The sequence below is a fragment of the Podarcis bocagei genome (assembly GCF_964188305.1).
Source record: "Podarcis bocagei genome assembly, chromosome: 15".
In the NCBI taxonomy this organism is placed as follows: Eukaryota; Metazoa; Chordata; class Lepidosauria; order Squamata; family Lacertidae; genus Podarcis; species Podarcis bocagei.
Window position 1 is genome coordinate 44,954,047 of NC_138141.1, and position 19,017 is coordinate 44,973,063.

General features: G+C 47.1%; 1 protein-coding gene across 1 annotated transcript in view; it reads right to left on the reverse strand.

Annotated features, from left to right (window-relative positions):
- The window catches only part of TAOK1 (TAO kinase 1), a 58,993-nt gene that overhangs the window by 20,773 nt on the left and 19,203 nt on the right, over positions 1-19,017 (reverse strand). Inside the window, exons 2-7 of the mRNA XM_081172012.1 lie at positions 12,453-12,679; positions 10,276-10,347; positions 6,323-6,424; positions 3,328-3,373; positions 2,534-2,630; positions 916-1,029 (exon numbers count right to left, since the gene is read on the reverse strand). Of these exons, the coding sequence (XP_081028138.1) occupies positions 916-1,029; positions 2,534-2,630; positions 3,328-3,373; positions 6,323-6,424; positions 10,276-10,347; positions 12,453-12,584 (563 nt within the window). The 5' untranslated portion in view covers positions 12,585-12,679. The remainder of the gene's footprint in view (positions 1-915; positions 1,030-2,533; positions 2,631-3,327; positions 3,374-6,322; positions 6,425-10,275; positions 10,348-12,452; positions 12,680-19,017) is intronic.

Here is a 19,017-nt window from a genome sequence, read left to right on the forward strand (position 1 = left end):
TAGGATGGCGACTAACACTGACTACTAACCAAGACTATCTAGCCTGAGGTGTAGAGAAAACAATACGGGATATGAGTATATCTGAAGGCCTGGGGTCCCAAGGATGCTACGTAGTTGCTTGAGGAAACCCAGTATGTGGTGGGAACACAAGCAGGGCTGAGGGCTGCTAAAATGGCAGAGCAGAGAGAGAACATATGTCTTGCATGTGGATGTTCTCTTATCGTCCTCTCCCTCCACATCATTTTCTTGAGTCACTTAATCTTCACCAGGAGAAGGGAAAGGAGAAATCAGGATGGGCCAGGGAAAGATACAATGGCAACTGGGTGTCCCTTGGGACTGGTAGGGTGGAAGGCAGAATGACTGACAGCAGGTGGAGCCAGAGCCAATGGCAGGTGGAGCTGACTGGCTGTAAGTAAGAAGGCAGGCAGGTGGGGAAGAGGCCCTCTTCCCATGTGCTCACACCTACCTCTACCTTAAGGGAAAGGGCTATAGCTCAGTGGAAAAGCATCTGCACTGCATGCAGAAAGCCCCAAGTTCAATTCCCAGCATCTCCAGGTAAGAGAGAGACCCCTTGCCTGAAACTCTGGAGAGCTGCTGCCAATCAGTGGGGGACTGCTGAGTTAGGTCTCACTAAGTATATATTAGGTCTTAGTATAAGGCTACTTCCTATGTTCCTATCCAATCTTCGTAAGCTATTTCAGGAAGTACTAAAGGGGGACGATGTGCTGGCAAGTGGGAAACGACTCATTGCCAGACCCCAATATTTACACCCTGGAATGATAGACCTGGCACCGAAGTGATCTCCTTTCCAGCCCACTTTAAGGGCCATCCAGAAATCTGCCTGCCGTGCATGTAAGACCATTAACTGCAAAATGTTAACTCCCACAGCAATACCAATGCTGAAGCCTTCCTTACCAATATGGTGTCCCCACAAACGAGTTGGCAGGAGATGCTATGGAAGCAGATCCGAAGTCAGCGAGTTTCACCTGGCCTGGTTCTGTCAGTAGGATGTTTCCTGCCTTGATATCTCTGGGGAACAAATAGAAGTCAATATGGCACACTTGTTTACTGGCCCCAACACAGGAACAGCCAAGCTGCGGCCCCGCCACCCTTCATGGATCTTGTAGGACTACAACGCCCAACATCTCACACCTGCTGGGATTCATGAGTTATAGTGCAAAGCATTTGGAGGGCACCATGTTGGCCACCCCTGCCATGAAGAGATTACATACAAACACAGCTGTAGCGAAGGAAGGAAGGAAGGAAGGAAGGAAGGAAGGAAGGAAGGAAGGAAGGAAGGAAGGAAGGAAGGACTAGCATCACCCCAAAACATCTAGGGAAGTTGAACCAACACAGTGGCAAGGGGGGGGGGTGACCGCCTTAACTGCAATCCTGCCCCCAATAACAGGACCAATGAATCCATCCTGTGTCCACCCTGCTGTGGAGCCTCAAAGAAAACCATGGGGTGGCAGGCTTCCTGTTGGAGCATCTGGTTGGCCACTGTGAGGGTGCTGAACTAGACAGGTTGCCAATCGCCTGGCCCAGGACATGGGCTCTTCTCATGTCCTTCAAAGTCACTGCAAGTTCAGGCTGCCAGTAAAGCTTAGAGGGTCATACCTAAGTATATTATACTCAAGCAGACCAACCTGAAAATACAAGCCCTGGGCGAGTCACACCTATTCATTTCAATGGTCTATTCTAATGAGTACGAATAACACTGGATACAACTTAGTGTGTGTTGTGTTTATTTTCTGATAAATCAACCCCTTGTTTACATTGATCAGCCCAGACACAGATCCAGCTCCAAGAGCCTTCTGGCAGTTCCCACACTGCAAGAAGTGAAGCTACAGGGAACCAGGCAGAGGGCCTTCTCGGTAGTGGCACCCACCCTGTGGAATGCCCTCTCATCAGGTGTCAAGGAGATGAGTAATTATATAACATTTAGGAAACATCTGAAGGCAGCCCTGAATAGGGAAGCTTTTTCCAATATATATTTTATTCAGGATTTTCTTGTTTTACAGAAGTGTAGTGCCTCGTAAGGTTTAAGGTTTTACTATGTTTTTATATATGCTGGAAGCCACACTGGGGCTGGGGTAACTCAGTCAGATGGGTGGGGTACAAATAAATAAAGAAATTATCATCATCATCATTATTATTGTTGTTATTATTATTATTAGCAAAACTGCAGTTCCTCATATTTGCCTGATGTACTGAAGAAAGTTGAGTTGGGTTTTTATCACCTTATTTGCTTAATTGTTTGACAAAGGCAGTGGTAGTTGGGGTCTCTAAAGACTCTAGATCTGCACTGGGGAATTTTAACGCATAACACACAGTGTACACAAACACACCCCTATCCCATGTATGTGCCTGCCCTATTAAGTCAAGTTATCACTGCAGGTTCTCTGTACACTTGACAAAAAAAGAGGGAAAGCCACCCCATTTAGAAAACCACGAGCTTTTTGCCCAGAGAAACCACAAAATGCAGGTTAAGTTCAAGCAGGCACCACTGGCAATGTCGTGAGGAAGGACTTACCTATGGATCATGTTGTGAGAATGCAAGTAGGCTAAACCCTGGAGAGCACCGTGAGTAATTGCAGCAATTTCCAGCTCTTGCAATGGCTTTTTATGGACTTGAGGAAAGAGAAACTCAGTTAGCAAAACAGGAAGGGACAGGCTGAATATGCATGCTGTTGACTTGACCAGGCCCGTAAGGTAGGCGACAACACAGAGAGGGCCAGGTGGATTTGGGAACCAGACAGTCTGCAGTGTGCCCTGAGATGAACTCAAGAGCCGGCACATGTTACTTTACTGCCTGCGTTTCCCCAAATATCAGTTTGACAATCAGCATCCAATCTGTCAAACACATCACAAGCCTCCACAAACGAACAAATGAGCAAAAAGGTTGTAAAAGGTTAACCTCTCCCCAGCCACTATCAGGGGTTCTCACATAGCAGCACAATGAAAGCTCACCTTGCTTCATCAGGCTACTACAAGGAAGCATCCAGCATTTTAAGAAGGTAGACAATTAGGTTAGTGTGGTGGGCCTTGCCCCCTTACAAAGTTGTTTTGTGGGTTTACATCCCTTTGCTGAGCAGCACCAGGCAGGGGCCACCCAATCAGGGCCAAAGACTCTACGTAATCAAATAGGGGGAAGCTGCCTGATTGGGGAAGGGACTGGTGAGAGGGAAACAGCAGAAAAAGACCATCAGGTTTTGAAAAATTGTCTCCATAAAATACACCTATGGGGCATTCCAGGGGATCTCCTTTTTCCTCCCTTCCACACAGCATGGGATCACCTGGCAATCAAAGGGACTGAGAGGAACATACCTTCTAATAAATCTGATGCTGATCCTAAACAGTATTCCATAACAAGCTGTATAGGGCAGAAGGGGGGGAAAGTGTTAGCAAGCAATTCAAATGGCAAGGGTGGCACCCCCAACACCCTAAAACAGGGTCTCATGACAACCTGCTCCTCAGACAGAACCCCACCACCCCGACATTCCTCAACAGGCAGTCCATTAGCTTTATTTGGACCAATCCTCTCCAGTATTTCCCCACGGCTTCTGTACTGGGTAGCCATACAGAGGTAGCCTGTCTCTGCCAGAAAGTTTCCCTCAAAGTGTCCCAAAGTAATGTGTCAGCAGGGCCCCGACTGTCGACCTCTGATGATTGGGAGGAGCCCTTGCCCACCTGTCCATTTGACTGAGGAACAACATTGCCAAAGTTTTAAAGTATCTCACGAAAGGTACGTTTATCCTGATCTTCAGGAACATGACCCCTCTCTCTCCTCATGTTGATTGCTATTTATTTCATTTGTGCTTCACAAGTGCCTCCTACGAGGCATCCTGAACTCATTTCCAGGATTTATATGGACAGTTACATGAATAGAGAACCAACTGCATATATGATTTTTTTTAAAAAAAACAACAACCCAGATTTAAATGTAAGAACAGCTTAAAAGAACAACGGCACATAGATAAAATCCACTCCATCCCCAAGACAGACACCAACTGGGATAAAGGTTTTAGAAAGCTTGTCAAAAGGGGAGGTGTCTTTTGCAGAGAAGGTGCCTGTGGCATCTGCAGCAGAAGAGCATTCCTAAAGGGCAGGTGCCATCACAATGAAGGCCCAGTTTCAAGACTGTGCAGAATGGAGCTCCTGATAGGATGAGACCTGCGGGATGCCCACTCCTGCCGAGTGCAATGAATTGTTGGGTGTGTAAGGGAGGCATTCTGGCCCCAAGCTGATATTTTTATTTATTAAATGTATATTTCACTCACAGGAGGAAACCACAGGAGGATAGTGCTCTTATGTTTGGGGTCCTGCTTGCATCTGGCTGGCCCCTGTGAGAAGGATGCTGCATCTGATGGGCCACTGGCCTGCTCCAGCCAGGCTCTTCTTCGGGTCTTACCTTTTGTGCCAAAGGAGCCCAGGGCTCCACTAGCCCTAGGAAGCAGGCTTATGCCACACCAAAGGTCTTTCCCAGCCTTCTGCACAGCGCTTTTGTCCAGTGGAGATTCTGGGGACTGAAACTGGGGTTTTCAACATGCAAAGCTTCTGCTCTGCTGTCTGAGCTGTGCCTACCCTCCCTTATCCAAGTGTTCTATAGTGGGACTTCCTCTCCTAGGGACATTACAGACACAGGGATGCCAGCAACTGACTTTTGTTCTCAAAAGAAGAGGCTTATAATTTGGGTTTTGCACAAGTTGCCCCCTTTCCGTTGAAGCTGAGAGAACACATTTTTGTATTTCTTTAGGATTTAAAATTCCAGAGGACTCAATAAATCTCCTATCACGCAGGCAGGGCATTATAACTAGAAATTCAGGCCAAATGGGAGAGAGAAAACTTCAAAGGCTTTTGGCTTAAGAGGGCAAGAGACCAGCTGAAAGTTTGGTCTCTTACTTGTGTCACGTGGGATTTAGCCAATCATCCAGAAGGCTCACTCACCGGCAGCCAGCTCCAGCAGATGTTTATGTAGAATCAAGACCCACTGATTGGGGGGGGGGTACTTCCAAATAAGTAAGCAACTGGACTGCAACTTTGTGAGAGCCTTGTTGGAGGAAGACTGAAAAGCTGCTTCCACATTTGCTTAAATTTGAACAAGGGCTAAAGGGGCACTTTGGACTGGAGGTTTCTAGGCACACCCACCCTGGTATGTTAGGACCCCAGAGCCTTAAAGTGAAGCTAGATGATGGTTTTATGGGGCATTGTATAGAGCATGGGTGGGGAAATATATACAGCCTCCCAGAGACTGCTGGAATCCCATCAGCCCTGACCACTGTCCATTCTGGCTTCTGGGAGTTGGGAGTCCCGAGACATCTGAAGGGCCACAAGCTTTGGGAAGCCGATGAAAAGACCACAAAGGCCTTCCATATTGCAATTCTCAATAAAGAGTGGCCAAGAACTGGCTGAAAGCTAACAAAATATTTCATGAGTGATCTATACAATAGAGCAAATGTTTTATGCCGCTTCAGTTAGAGCAAACTCTTCTCATGAATACCATAAATCTCATCAAAGCTTTGATGCTGTGTTTTGTTTTCAAGAGAGATGCCTGGTATGATAGGAATCTTGCTGGAGCTTTGAGTCTCAAGCAAGAGTAGAAGAAGGGAATGAGTCTGATGTTAAAACCATGCAAGGGGTAAAATAAAAGGTAAACAGCTATCTCTAACATACAGGGTCAAAATTTTCACAAGCCAAGGGCACTGGATGACAAGAGTATTGCCTCAATAATCCAGTCAATGCCTGCTGGACAAAGAAGTTTACAGAAGCTCAAAAGATCATATATATATGGCCTTAATGCCATATATACCCAGCAGGTCACTTCGTTCTGCAGGAGAGTTCCGCCTTAAGTCCCCAAAATATCAGAAGTTGGCTCTACAGTAACTCAGAGAAGGGCTTTTAGTGCGGCAGCCCCAAGTTCTGTAGAATGGCGTGCCTGTAGAGAAATGACTAGCATCCACTATCTGAACAATTGAAGACGTTTTTGTTTAAACAAGCTGTCCCAGCTGAATAAGTCAGTCCCTTTCTTGGATGCTCATTTTGTATAGTTTTTAAAATGTACCTGTGGTTGCCTTTTTGTACTGTTTTTAAGACTCACAGCTGTTTTTATGGTGTGTCTGTAAATCACCTTCAGATAAATGTAAATGGCAATTCATACTTTCAGGAGGTAACAACTGGGAAAAGGCAAGTGCTGGCGAAGTGTGTTGATTCAATACCTTCAGCCAGCAGACACACATTTCCTTTTTACACTGCTCAACACACACACACACACACACACACACACACACACAGCTCCACAAAGGGAAAGGAAAGATGCGCTTACCCATGCTGTATGCTCCCGCAAATAGCAGCCTTTGTATTCTATACTGTTTGGATGTTTAATTCTTTGTAGGAACTTGACTTCTTTAATAATATCCTGCCATTTCTACAAAAGGGAGAAAAGAAGGAGAAGGTCAAGCTTTACAGATGAGAGAAAATGTTTTTTGGGAATCAGAGACAGAGGGCAGGTATGATCTGACCAGGACAAATACATAAGCAGAGGACTAAGAAGATCAGAAGCAACAAGGCAGAGGAACGGCCACATTCCTCTTCAGCCACCAGCTGCCCTTCTCCATTCAAGAACAAGATTCACTTAAGGCTTTATGTTCCCCCTTTCAGCTGACCTTTATAAACTTAAGTTAAAACTTATTTATCCATATTTCAACCTGCCTTTCCTACTGACCCCCACTACTGAACCACAGGGTAGGAACTTCTTTTTTTTAGCCCAAGGGCTGCATTCCCTTATGGGTAACTTTATTGGGGGGGGGACCGTTTGCCAGTGGTGGGCAGGGCCAGAGGCAAACCAGGACAGAGCAACGGATGCAACCCTTTCCTTTGTAGAGCAGCCCACAATTCAGTCGGGCAAATGTCAGAGGTCGCTTCGCCCACACGTCTTTCTATCCTCCATCCAGGCATGCAAGAGGCATCAGCACAATTCAAAGACTCGCCCCAGCCGGGCGAACGCCGCTGAGGGCACAGAGCAATGCCAGTGAGGGGTGTATCCTAGGGAGACTCCCAATAGAGAGGCCTGGCATTTGCCACCCACCCCACCCCCAGGCCTGAGGTCCCCAACCACTGTGTTCCATCTTTCTTTGCACAAGCAGCCCCTAATGCAGCTGCTGACGGAGGACAGAAACAGTGATTTGCCATAAGCGTTACTCTGCTGCACCAAGAGCTCTTGCCTAAGCAGGAGTGTTGTGGCACAGATGGAATTCAGAGGAATTCAGTCCTCTGATCAGCCACGTTGGCCCATGGGGGAAAATTGACACAGAGGGAGCTACTAAACCAAGTGCATCAATTTTGTTGAATTAATTAAACTTAATTGTTTTAAGTAGATTTTGACTAAATGTGCAATCAATTGCTTCTCTTTTGAATTTTACAGTGTTATTATCTTCCTTAAAGGGTTGTGCAACCTGCTATTCTGAATTATTCCTTTTACAGGGTAGGGGGCACTGGGGATGAGTTTATGGAGCCAAGGGGGTGGTGGCCCAAAAAAAGTTTAGGAACCACTGCTTTAGCTGATCCTGAACTGAGCTGGTGTGTGTGTGTGTGTGTGTGTGTGTGTGTGTGTGTGTGTGTGTGTAATAGATGACCTCCAACTCTTATGACTGCAAGAACGGAGGAGAAGGTAGCTGCATTTCACCCTTCAGTGTTGCTGGCATGATGATTAAATGTAACTGCAACTTAAGCTGCCTTCTCTTTCGGCAAGAGAGGAGCAATCTAGAAAGAGTTTTTAAACTGTGTTTTTCAAAACAGACACACACACCCGCCCACTGGAGACAATCCAGCCTTATTTCTGAAGCGGGCGCCATGTGCTTCATTCATGTGAACAGAGTATTTATAGCCCAATAGTAATTAAATCAGCAGGATGAGAAACAGGTATAAATTAGACTTTCACCATTGCATGGTTAAACAAGATGCACAAGGCTTCGGGAACAGAATAAAAATGGAATGCGGGAGGCTGGTGTGGGGAAAACAGAGAAAGGACTCCTAGTTCTGCAGTACCTCAAGACACAGGTAGGAGAAGAGCCACTAAAAGGCATTTTTACATGGCATGCAGGCATCCATGTAACATTCACCCTGAAGCGTTCAGCACCAGGGCAAGTTCAGAGCAGGATGTGGTTGTTTTGTTTTGGTTTTTGTGTAAAAAATATAAATCCTCACAGCCCAGATAGAGTGCTGTTGTGTGAACCCCCTGCTGGTAGCTGACACTCCATGTCACACACCTCTGCTTTTCTCCTTTCCCCTCTTGCAGTGATCACTAAGCCTCAGAAGCTGTACTTAACAGCCGAATGGGCTTTTAATGTGCCAGGCTTCAGGCACAAGACCACCAAGAAGCAGCAACTAGGTTGTTCTGCCCTGGCCTTCTGCCCTCACCAAGCCTCAGAGCCTGCTGGCACCTGGGCTCTTCACCTGCCGTTCTGAAAACATGTTTAGTTATTCCATAGTGAAAATAAAATGTTTTAACAATAACTGATCTTTGGTGCACAGGATGCGCCCCCATTCGAATAGCTCTGCTCTGTTAAGGCAGAGGTGGTGAACCTCAGGCCCTGCACCTCACCAGCCCTGTTTTTCACCCCCCTTGAGTGTTTTCGTCTGGCTGGACTGTGTGCTTGAACACTGATAATGCATCTTGCTTGTCTGGACAGAGGACGGAGGGTGTGTATGTGTAGAAAGCAGCCTACGGTTCAAAAGTAGAAGTTTAGATTTGCAGCTCCACCCACCACCACCATGTGCCCCCCCACGAAGATTTCCATAAAGGGAATGCAGCCCTTAGGCTGAAAAGCAGGCAAGGGAAGCTTCAGTTCATACAAAATCCAGACAGGGCTGCAGTTCTTGAAACACAGCATAACATTAAAATCTCCACACGTCCTTTCAAACATGAAACTAAAGGGTCTTCAGCCAAGGATCTAGAACTCAAGCGGATCTAGGGTTGCCAGGAGAGTGGGTGACATTCCTAACCTCCAAGGCTTGCTCTTGCTGGTAGCGCTCAAAGCCGACCTTAATCTGCCTGGCCTGCAATTTTCCCACGCTCACACCGTTTCCCCACTGCATCTTTCTGAAGTTCCTTGGGACGGATTTGTTCAAAGCAAAGAGCCAGGAAGGGAGAGAGGAGCTTCTGCTTGATCTGCCTTTGATTAAATTCTGCAGGCAGGCAAGCTCTGCTGTCTGAGCTGGTGCCTCTGCTGCATTCATGTCTACCATTCCTAGCAAGTTTTCTTCAGTTAGCTAGCCAGGCAATGGGGCTTTGGGTGTTTTGTTTTGTTTTGAAGCAGAATTTTAGAATGGAATGTCGGAGGCCAAAGAGGAAAGCCAACGTGCGCTTAAGTCAGAATACCACAGCACTAGGTTCGTTTCAGCTTTTGCTATTGATGTTATAATAACATGCATTTTGCACAAAGAGGCCCTTTTTAGGTTGTAGGACAGCTGATCAGTCCCCGGCTAATTCAACACGGAGAAGCAACAAGACTCAAGAAATCCCAGGAGCATCTCTTGTGGCACTTCTTTCCAACTTCATCGCTAAGGGTGCAATCTGGAAGGATGTGGTCCTGCCTGCAAATAAAGCTTCCCTGAATGGCATTCAACTGATCCCCAAGAATCCCAGCTCCTGCCTGGGTTTTTGAAAGCACACTTCTACTCTTCATGATTGCAGATATAAAGTTTAAAGACAGGGGGAAAGGACCACTTAAAGGCTCAGGGATGAGGGCAGGAAAATGTTTCTTGTGTTCAGGGAAAGAACAATCTTTTCCACACTTCATCTCTCTGGCTCCCTCCTCAAAATTCCAAACACCGCAGGCCCCTCACCTGCTGCCTACCTGGATCCATGAAGCCCTATTCCCCTCCCCTTCTAGCACAGACTGAATTTTCCCATTATGACAGAGTCCCCAGAGACACTGAATACGCAAAGATACTGGTTACTACTGCTCTTTATATTTGCTTTGTATTTTCATTCTGCGTGCAGTTCAGCTAGTGAAGTGTTGAAGGGAACATTCTGGAGAAAGAACCCCGAGGAGTTCCTGTCGCCCCCAATGGTTGCAGAGCTTAAATCAGCCTCCCCTCCCACAAAATCTTGGTGCCTTGACTACAACTCCCCTCACCCCTGACGATTACCCATGTTACTGCTGCTAATGGGAGTTGTAGTCCACAACCTGTGAAGGGCAGCAGGTTGGCAGAGACTGGCTTGAATGAACCTACGTCAGCAGATGCAGTACAACCATTCACAAACACCTCACGTACCTCGTTGGATTGCTTCCCACTGTAAGACATTTTCTTGATGGCCACCACTTCATTGGTGCGCACATCATGTGCCTGCAATGTACAAAACAAACAAACCAATAACCACAATGCTGTCAGCGTTTATTCTAGCAGAAGATCCCATCAAATTGAAATCCAACATATCAGGACTCAAACCCACAGTAGGGCTTGAAGCTGGAACATGGGGATGTTGGGGAACAGACTGCAGTCAGCACCCAGCACTGGTCAGAGGAAGGGAGCTTCCCAGTGAATGAGCTGTGCACTAGAGCAAGCAAAGCAAGCAAGACCTCTTGAATCCCGTAGAGTCTGCTGGGTCAGACTCACTTCCCAGCCTAAGCAGAAAGCTCTTTGTTTTGCTGTTGCCAGTGCTGGGGATAGACTCCCCTTGCCTCTGCGAGGATCCAGGTCTGACAGCCGGCCATTTGGGAACCCCCTCTTGACCACAGGTGCCACTCAAACAGCCCCAGCATGGCCCTGGACCTCTGCAGGTGTGTCACACAATTAAAGCCTCCATGGGCAAAACACACAACTAGCGTCTCTGGCAATGACACCCCCTGAACAAGGTGAGGAAGTGGGCTTGGCCTGGCAAGTAACCAGAAAGGTCCAAAATGCAAAATGTCATTTATTGCAGAATAGACACAAGAATCTGCATTACTGGCAGACTCCACGCAGTCTGAGTACTAACATGACGTAATGGCTCGGCAATACCCTGTTTATGAGCCGGGGTGGGGAACCACTTTTGATTTGGTGGGAGAACAGGGCTCAGTTAGAAGGAGCAAGTGAAGGCGCTGGAAAAGACTTCAACATTTTTGTCTAATTTGCTTAGCTCCTCATTCAAAATAAATATGATTAACAGAAGCCACAAAAAGAGAAGAAAGCTTGAGGGTGTCCGGGGCCAGAATGGATCCTGTATCCCTAATATTTTATGCCTGTATCCCTAATTTTATTAGGGATTTAATCCTTCTTGGGAGGAAACTGACCATTCTGAGGCTTCTCTCAAATTCCAAAAGCTGGATGACAAAAGGGACAAGGGGCTGAGAATTTAGGAGAAGGACCCAGAAGTCCAGCCTTTTGTGTGTGCATGTTTGCGTTCTCAACCTGCAAGGCCTCAAGAACAGCCAGAGTTAAAATTCCAGGTCGCTTGGTTCAGAGCGTGCCCGGCCTCCCTCAGGACCACACGCTGCAGGGCTCTAGCAAGTGCAAGGAGCTTGCAGGGGGGTGGGGTGACAATTCCCAGCTGTGTTCCACAATGCCACACTGACAATGGATGCCAGTACGCAGCCTAGCAAAGCATCTCCACTTCCACACAACACACTTTTGTTAGGTCCGCTATTGTTCCAGGGAGGCCCTCCTCGTCCCCGACAAGGACACTGGAGTTGAGTACTAATAGCCTCAATGACAAACCCCTAATTCAAGACAAACCGGAAACAAAGCAAAGCCCTCACTATGCCTGCTCCTGTGACATGGGTCACAAGGAAGACACACACACCTCCTGATTGCACTTGTCAAGGCCTCCATGGCTTGAGCCAGCTGTGTGCATGCACCCTCTATTTTGGACAGGCAAAGCTATAGTGCCCCCCACCCCCAGAGCACCTTAGTAAACATGGGATCAGTCTACATGGCCTTTTTTTTTATTCCAGCCCTTAAATAACATGCAGACCCTCTGAGGGGAGATCTACCCAACAACTAAAGTGGGAGAGGAAAAGGGGGGGGGGCAAATGAATCAAGAGCTGTGCAAAAGAAGCAGGCGCAGGAGCAGAATAACTCAGCATCTGAATAACTCAGCATTAATGAAGGTACAGCCAATGGCAGAGTAAGAAGTCAGTGGGCCCTTAGTGTGCATAAAAACTTAATGAGAGCCCTGCTGGATCAGGCCAGTGGCCCATCTAGTCCAGCATCCTGTTCTCATACTAGCCAATCAAATGCCTGTGGGACCTGAGCACACAAGAGAGAGTGCTCTCCGCTCCTGCAGTTTCCAGCAACAGGCATTCAGAAGGATTATTGCTTCTGACTGCAGAGGCAAAGCAGAACCATCATTAATGTTCATTAGTGGTGCCATGTGAGGCAAGTGACACCTTGCGATTGCCAATAGCTAGCTGTGAGTTTATTCTTTTCCATGTGCCCCACAGCACCTCCATGCCCAACCCCAGCCCTCTTACAAAATAAACAGCTCCAAAGCTTCCATGGCCGATCTCTCGGAGATCCGTGAAGAGCTTCTCTGGATCTTCTTTGAAGAAGAGCTCTGCAATCTCGGGGTCCTTCAGGCTGCCCGCTCGGCTGGTGGATGGCATTCTGCTGGGCAGTTAGCCAACTGACTATCTGGGTTTAAAGTGCCACCTCGACCCTGGGCTCATCTGTATGAATGGAGCCTTTTCAGCATGGATCACTGCAAGGATACAGGGGAGAGAAAAGGCAGCATGTTACAGGAAGGGAAATCAAAATACAGGTAACACCAAATCCTCGGCCAACCGCTGCAGCATTGCAAAGGTTCTCTTTGCACAAGGCATCTACTACAGTCCACGTTGCAAGGTGCTTTCAGGGGAAGGAGATCCTGAATGCCACCAGATTGTGTCTATGCAAGAATCCAAAGCAGGCACTCCTATTCATTTACTAAATTTATATCCCACCCTTCCTCCAGGCAGCAACACTGCATCACTGTCCTGTAGGCTATTCAGAGACTGGGCTCAGAGCTCCCACAATGTACAGCAAACAAACTGGGGTCTTCCTCTTTAAGGGTCACACATGGAAGTCCAAGGTGCATTTGCTAGCATCTCTATGAAGGATCTGCAGTAGCAGGGCTGGAAAGCCGGAGGGAGAATTGGTGAGTTGTTGTCAGTCAAAGCAGACAATCCTGGGCTAGGGATCAATGGTCTGACTCTGCCCAAGTGGTGTGCATCCACTTTTCAATGCATGCTGCTTCTCCCAAATTAGAACAGCACTTGCATAAATCAGGCATGCCTAGATCTACCTAGATGGATTACACAATTAAAACTCATACGCAACCAGATCTTCAACACTGTAACTGTATTCCCAGTACCACATCAGATCAGCAAACCCTGTTTCTATAGCAATGGAGGCAGAAATGTAGAAACTGTGCAGTCAAATCTGACAGATCTTTAAGACCTTCGTCTCTACCCACCCCTTCATATGCATATTCACATTCTTGCTAGCCAAACATAAAAAAGATAATGTCAGAACCCATTTCAAGAGGAATTAACCCCATGATTTCATATAAAATTTGGGAGGGGAGATTCCAAACAGAAAACAACTGCTAATTCTCCAAGGGCAGCAACCAAACTGACTTTACAGCAATTTCCAAACCCAGCCAATATTGTAAGTGTCTAGAAACCACCACACCACACTTTTAGTCTACCCCTACCTAAAGCCTTCTCCCTGGCTTTTTAAGTTATTGGGCCGGGGTGGAGAAATTCAGGTCCCTGAGAACCAAATCCAGCCCTCCATACCTCTCCCCCCCCCACCCTCAGGACTCTCCCCAGGCCCTGATTCACACCCTACTTGAGAGTTTCTTGCTGGAGATGTGTCACTGAACTCTGATAGAACCCTCTTGCTTGCCTGGATGTAGGACAGAGATGGACATGCAATTTGTTTGTGTGTGTAGACACTAGGCTGCTGTTCAAGGCTGAAAATGTATACCTGTTGCTCCACCCACTCTTGCCTTTGGCCCAGCCCACCACTGGCATGCAGTCCTGGGAAGGCTCCCCAGGAGGGACTGCAGCCCTCAGACTGAAAAGGGGCCCCACCTCAGAACAAGGCCTTTAAGGGAAGGTAGCGACTGATTGAGCTGGGTACAAGCTCCCCTCTGATGTTCCCCTTTCAAGCTCAGTTTTGCACACGATCCGGATCAGGTCCCCAGAGCAGGTGGGGTGAGGGCTACTGGAACTGTGCCTCCCCTTCCACCCGTGGCCAAATAACAAGGCTGATTGTGGAAAGGAACACACTGCACACAGCCAAAAGAATTAGGTGCAAGCTAGCCAGGCCCCATGGAAAGCATGCTATCTGCCGCATTCCTCACATAGAAGGGAAAAGTCCAACAATGCTACAACTTAATCCTCACTCTGAAGAAGGAATTTAAGATTATAGAACACTTTTTTGCATTTACAGTCCATTTCTAAAACAAACAATAAACAGAAGCATCAAGCAGAAGAAAGGGTGGGGTGAGGCGCTGATAAGTGACAGCACACTCCGTATTACTGGGAGAAATTCTTCCTGGCTCAAAAAGTAATGAGGTCATATTCCATCTTTAAGCAGCACTGGGTCCTTACAAAAAAGACATTGTTCAGGATGCAAATGCTGCAATCCCACAAATGCCCTTCTGCTGCCCCCCACCCTGCTCGTATCTGTTCGTGTTAAGCAGAGAGAAGAGGGCTTCACACACCTGCCTCTGGGCAAGGCTATGTACTCCCTGGGTAAGGAGATCTACGTTCAAGAGGTAGAATCCATGGCCTGCTCCCATCCACAACCACCATTGCGATGTGGATGAGCTCTGAGTCACCAAGAGACAGGGCAGCAACAAGCTTCCAATGCTAGCCAACACTGTTCAAAAGCAGAGTCCTCCCAAGACACAGCCCATTCACTTACGGAGGAAACAAGCACTTTGTGGCCTTACAAAATGTCCCCTAAAATGCATGCACATTTGACTCAGCTGCAGGAGGATAACCTAAGGTTACCAGACGTCTCCGTTTCCCGGGGACAGTCCCCGGATTTACAAATCAGTCCCCATACAAAATCCGTTGAAGTTGAAAAGTGTCCCCGGATTCATTAAAAAAAAAATCTGGTAACCTTAGGGTAACCTACTATTCTGGTCACTCAGTTTATGACTGATCCAATGCCTTTGTGTAAAGCTTAAAAGCGGATCCACCAACTCTCCAGCTCTCATTTGAAATTCCCTGTTCCAAAGGGAAATGCTCCAGGCAGCTGACATCACCAAAGCCAATTTCACAATAAAAATGGGGGTGGGGGGACACGTTCAGAAAGGAAACAACAAAGCAATGGAAGCAAACACGCAGCAAATTAAACTGACAAATACAACAAAAAATATTCGCTAAGCAACAGGTAAAAAGTTTTTGTTTTTGTTTTGTTTTTAAAAAGGTCCTGGAACTGAATGGAGCTCAAGACATTTTCCAGCAAAAGGAATTCCACATCCTGAGTAACATCAGCCACACCCTCAAGGGCAGTGGAGGCTGGTCCATTAGGATGACAAGGACCCCCCCTGCCTTCTTTCTCAGAGGGTCCAGAGGGTGGCACTCCCCACCAGCTGCCTCCTCAGCCTCAATGTTGCCCTTATGCATCTCAGCGGGGGGGGGGGGGAGGAATCTGCTTGTCATTGGCTTTGGCAACACCTACTATTGGTATCCCTGCCCAACCATACCAGCCACTGTGGCCCAATGGTGCCTCAGCTGTTGGCAGAATGCGCAAAAGGGCCTCAACGGCTAATCAAAATTGACAGGTAGTTTCAAATGGAAGTCATGGTCCTTGACATATCATGTCCCTAGCAGGGGCAGAGAAGTCAGTTTCCTTTGTTGCCATGGCTGCCTAATGTGAGTTTTAGCCAGGGGTCAGCAAACTTTTTCAGCAGGGGGCGGGTCCACTGTCCCTCAGACCTTGTGGGGGGCCGGACTATTTGGGGGGGGGGGATGAACGCATTCTGATGTCCCACAAATAACCCAGAGATGCATTTTAAATAAAAGGACACATTCTACTCATGTAAAAACATGCTGATTCCCGGACCGTCCACGGGCCGGATTTAGAAGGTGATTGGGCCGGATCCAGCCCCCAGGCCTTAGTTTGCCTACCCATGTTTTAGCTCATTTTGGGTCAAGGTCACCACAAGGTTTTCTTCTGTGATTCCAGACACATTCATCTGAATCTCTGCCATCGGCTGCCCAGAAACCAGGTGGAAGCAGATCTGACTTTAACCAGGGGCGTCAAGGATCATATCCCCAATCCCAACCCACTAAAAACCCTGTACTTAATGCTTCGTAATTTAATTATTACCTTTCACTCCATTTACCATGAAACAGCAAGCACCTGTTTCATATTGGACCAAGAAATATTTTTGAGGGAAGGTGAGTGGGTGGGTTCACAGAATAAAGCCATATTAAACTTTGCATGATAAAGAAAGAGGGAGTACCTGTTATGAGTCTGTGGCTTTAGTCATTATATTATTTTATGACCAATGGTTTTTTTAATTAATGTGCAAGCTCTTTTTCTAGCTGCTGTTAGAAATATCCCTGTCCACTCCTGAAGGGTTGCTTAAGAGTTTGGCCTAGCAAGGCCATCACCTTTCATGTCCTCCCCATGGCACCACTGCCTTTAATAGGGCATCTGGTGTACCAGGAGAATGCTAAACAATGAAGCTTTTGCAGTAAATTGCAGGAGAATTCAGGGATCCCATGAAAAACGACTTGAATGAACTGGATCCCCTTGTGCACAGCAAGAAAAAAATATTTCATTTGGGTTGGGGGAGGGTGTCATGTTGCAGATCCCCAAACATTAAATTGATATTCTGCACAAACATTTTAAGACTGCTTGTCATTTTGAGTACCACATGTTTTCACAGTTGGTTCTGTTGTACGCTAGTTTCATTTCTTTGACAGTTACACCTAATAACTCCAAAATCTCCTGGCCTCTTTGAGGCATCAGTGCAGCTTACCAGTTTTGATTTTTATTTAACTTATTAAGAAAGCTCTTGCTGTCTGGTCTACTTTCTGCTAAAGGAAGCTGGTATAAGTCATAAAATTATGTTATTAAAGAGTAATATACAGCTTGGATGATATAACTGACTATGGTCATATAATTCTTTTCAAAACGGGACACTTTTAGTCCACATGCTCTGGAGCTACTCTAAGATGTCAATGCCCTTACTACATCTCCAACACTTATTATGAGGATGAAGCCCCAGTTTTAGATGCTTGGAGACCAGTGGGTCCTGAGCATCATTTTCTGTTGAATTAGCCTACCTGCCCTCCCTCCCTTTGATAAAAAGGGAAAGATTGGAGGGATGAGGGCTTGGGGGGGGGCTTTCCATGGGGGGGCAGATGGAGGGGAGAAGATTTAGCTGGCTACCTTATGCTAAAATGGGAGGTTGGGTACTGTGTGAGAATGGTGCAAAGGATGTTTGTCAGTAAGCAGTGCAAGCAAATGCATGTCTACTCACAAGCAAGCCCTACTGAATTTAATGGGGCTTGCTCCCAGGAAAGTAGAAGTAAGTTTAGTTGAACTCAGTAGGGCTTATGCATGCACAAATTCCACTTGGACCTCCGAGTGGGGAAGCAGATGCAACCTGACTAGTAAATCACTTAAACTACTCTTAAATTAGTTGAAAATATATTAAATAAATTATATGGAAGTTTGTTTAATATTTTTATTAAATCTACTACTTCTTTACATTTTAAAGTCCTCAACCGCCATGGGAAGGCATGGCGTGGGCCCCCACCACCGCAGGAAGCTCTCCACTGCCCCAGGGAAGTGCATTGCAGCCCCCACCTAACAGAAAGGTGCAATGGGGCCCTCCACCTCTGCGGGGATGCCCAGGGAGGCCCTCTACGGCTGCAGGGAGGCCCATCAAGGCCCTCTGCTGCTGTGGGGATGCCCAGAAAGCCCTCCGCTCCCACGGGGAAGCGCAGCAGGGCCCTCCACCACTCTGGATTGGCCCAGAAAGGACCTCCATCAACATGGACAGGCGTGGTGAGGCCCTCCACTGCTGTGAATAGGTGCAGTTATCTAAAACTTCTGGAGGGTCGCAGCTTGGGAAAGGCTGTACTATAAGCTCACTATCAAATCCAGAAATGGTTGTAATAATCGGCAGAGCAATATTTCAGGTTTGTCCTAAAGCAGGGATGGGGGACCTGTGGCCTCCAGATGGTGCTAGAATGCAGCTCCCATCATCCCTCACCAATGGTCACGCAGGCTGCTGGGAGATGGAGGCCAACAACCTCTGGGAAATGCCAGGTTAGCCACCTCGGTCTGAAGTCTAACCCTAAGCCAATTGGGCACCTCAGGTGACGCCGCACCAGTTGGTATTGTTTGCTTATTTATCAGATGCCCATAATCTCTCAGTGCTGCACAATAACACAATTTAAAAACACAAATCCCACACAATGTAATCAGACACAATGCAACACTTAAATCCAATCAAAAAAGGCAGCCGGACTCAAAATGGAGAGTAAGCATAATGCTGGCTCCGTCATTTAACCTAATCCCACAGAAAGCTCAAACAGACTACTCTCATGCTTTGGCAACACACACACACACACACACACACACACAGAACACACACCCTAATTGGAGTGATTGCATCAAGGAATCCTATGTGCCCTTCCTGTAGCTTCTCAGAGAAGTTATTCCAAAGTAAAATAAATATTCTGAAGAAGACCAAAGCTACTGTAAAGAGAGTCTGACGTCCCTCAATGGACTCCCTTGCCTGCTTTGCCTAGACCTAAACCAAGGGTGAGGAGCCTTTTTCAGCTGAGGGCCACCTTCCCTTCTGAGGGTCACACGCCTACACCCTCACACACACCCCAATAATCATTATCAGAGTTCAAGGACACATTCCAGGCTGGCAGAAACACTCAAGGAGGGTAAGGGTCAGGCTGTTGAAAGGTGTGGCCTGAGGAGTTCCAAAGAACCACACAGAGAGCCCCAGAGGGCGACATTCAGCCCCTGGGCTAGAGGTTTCCCACCCCTTGACAGACCCAAAGCAGG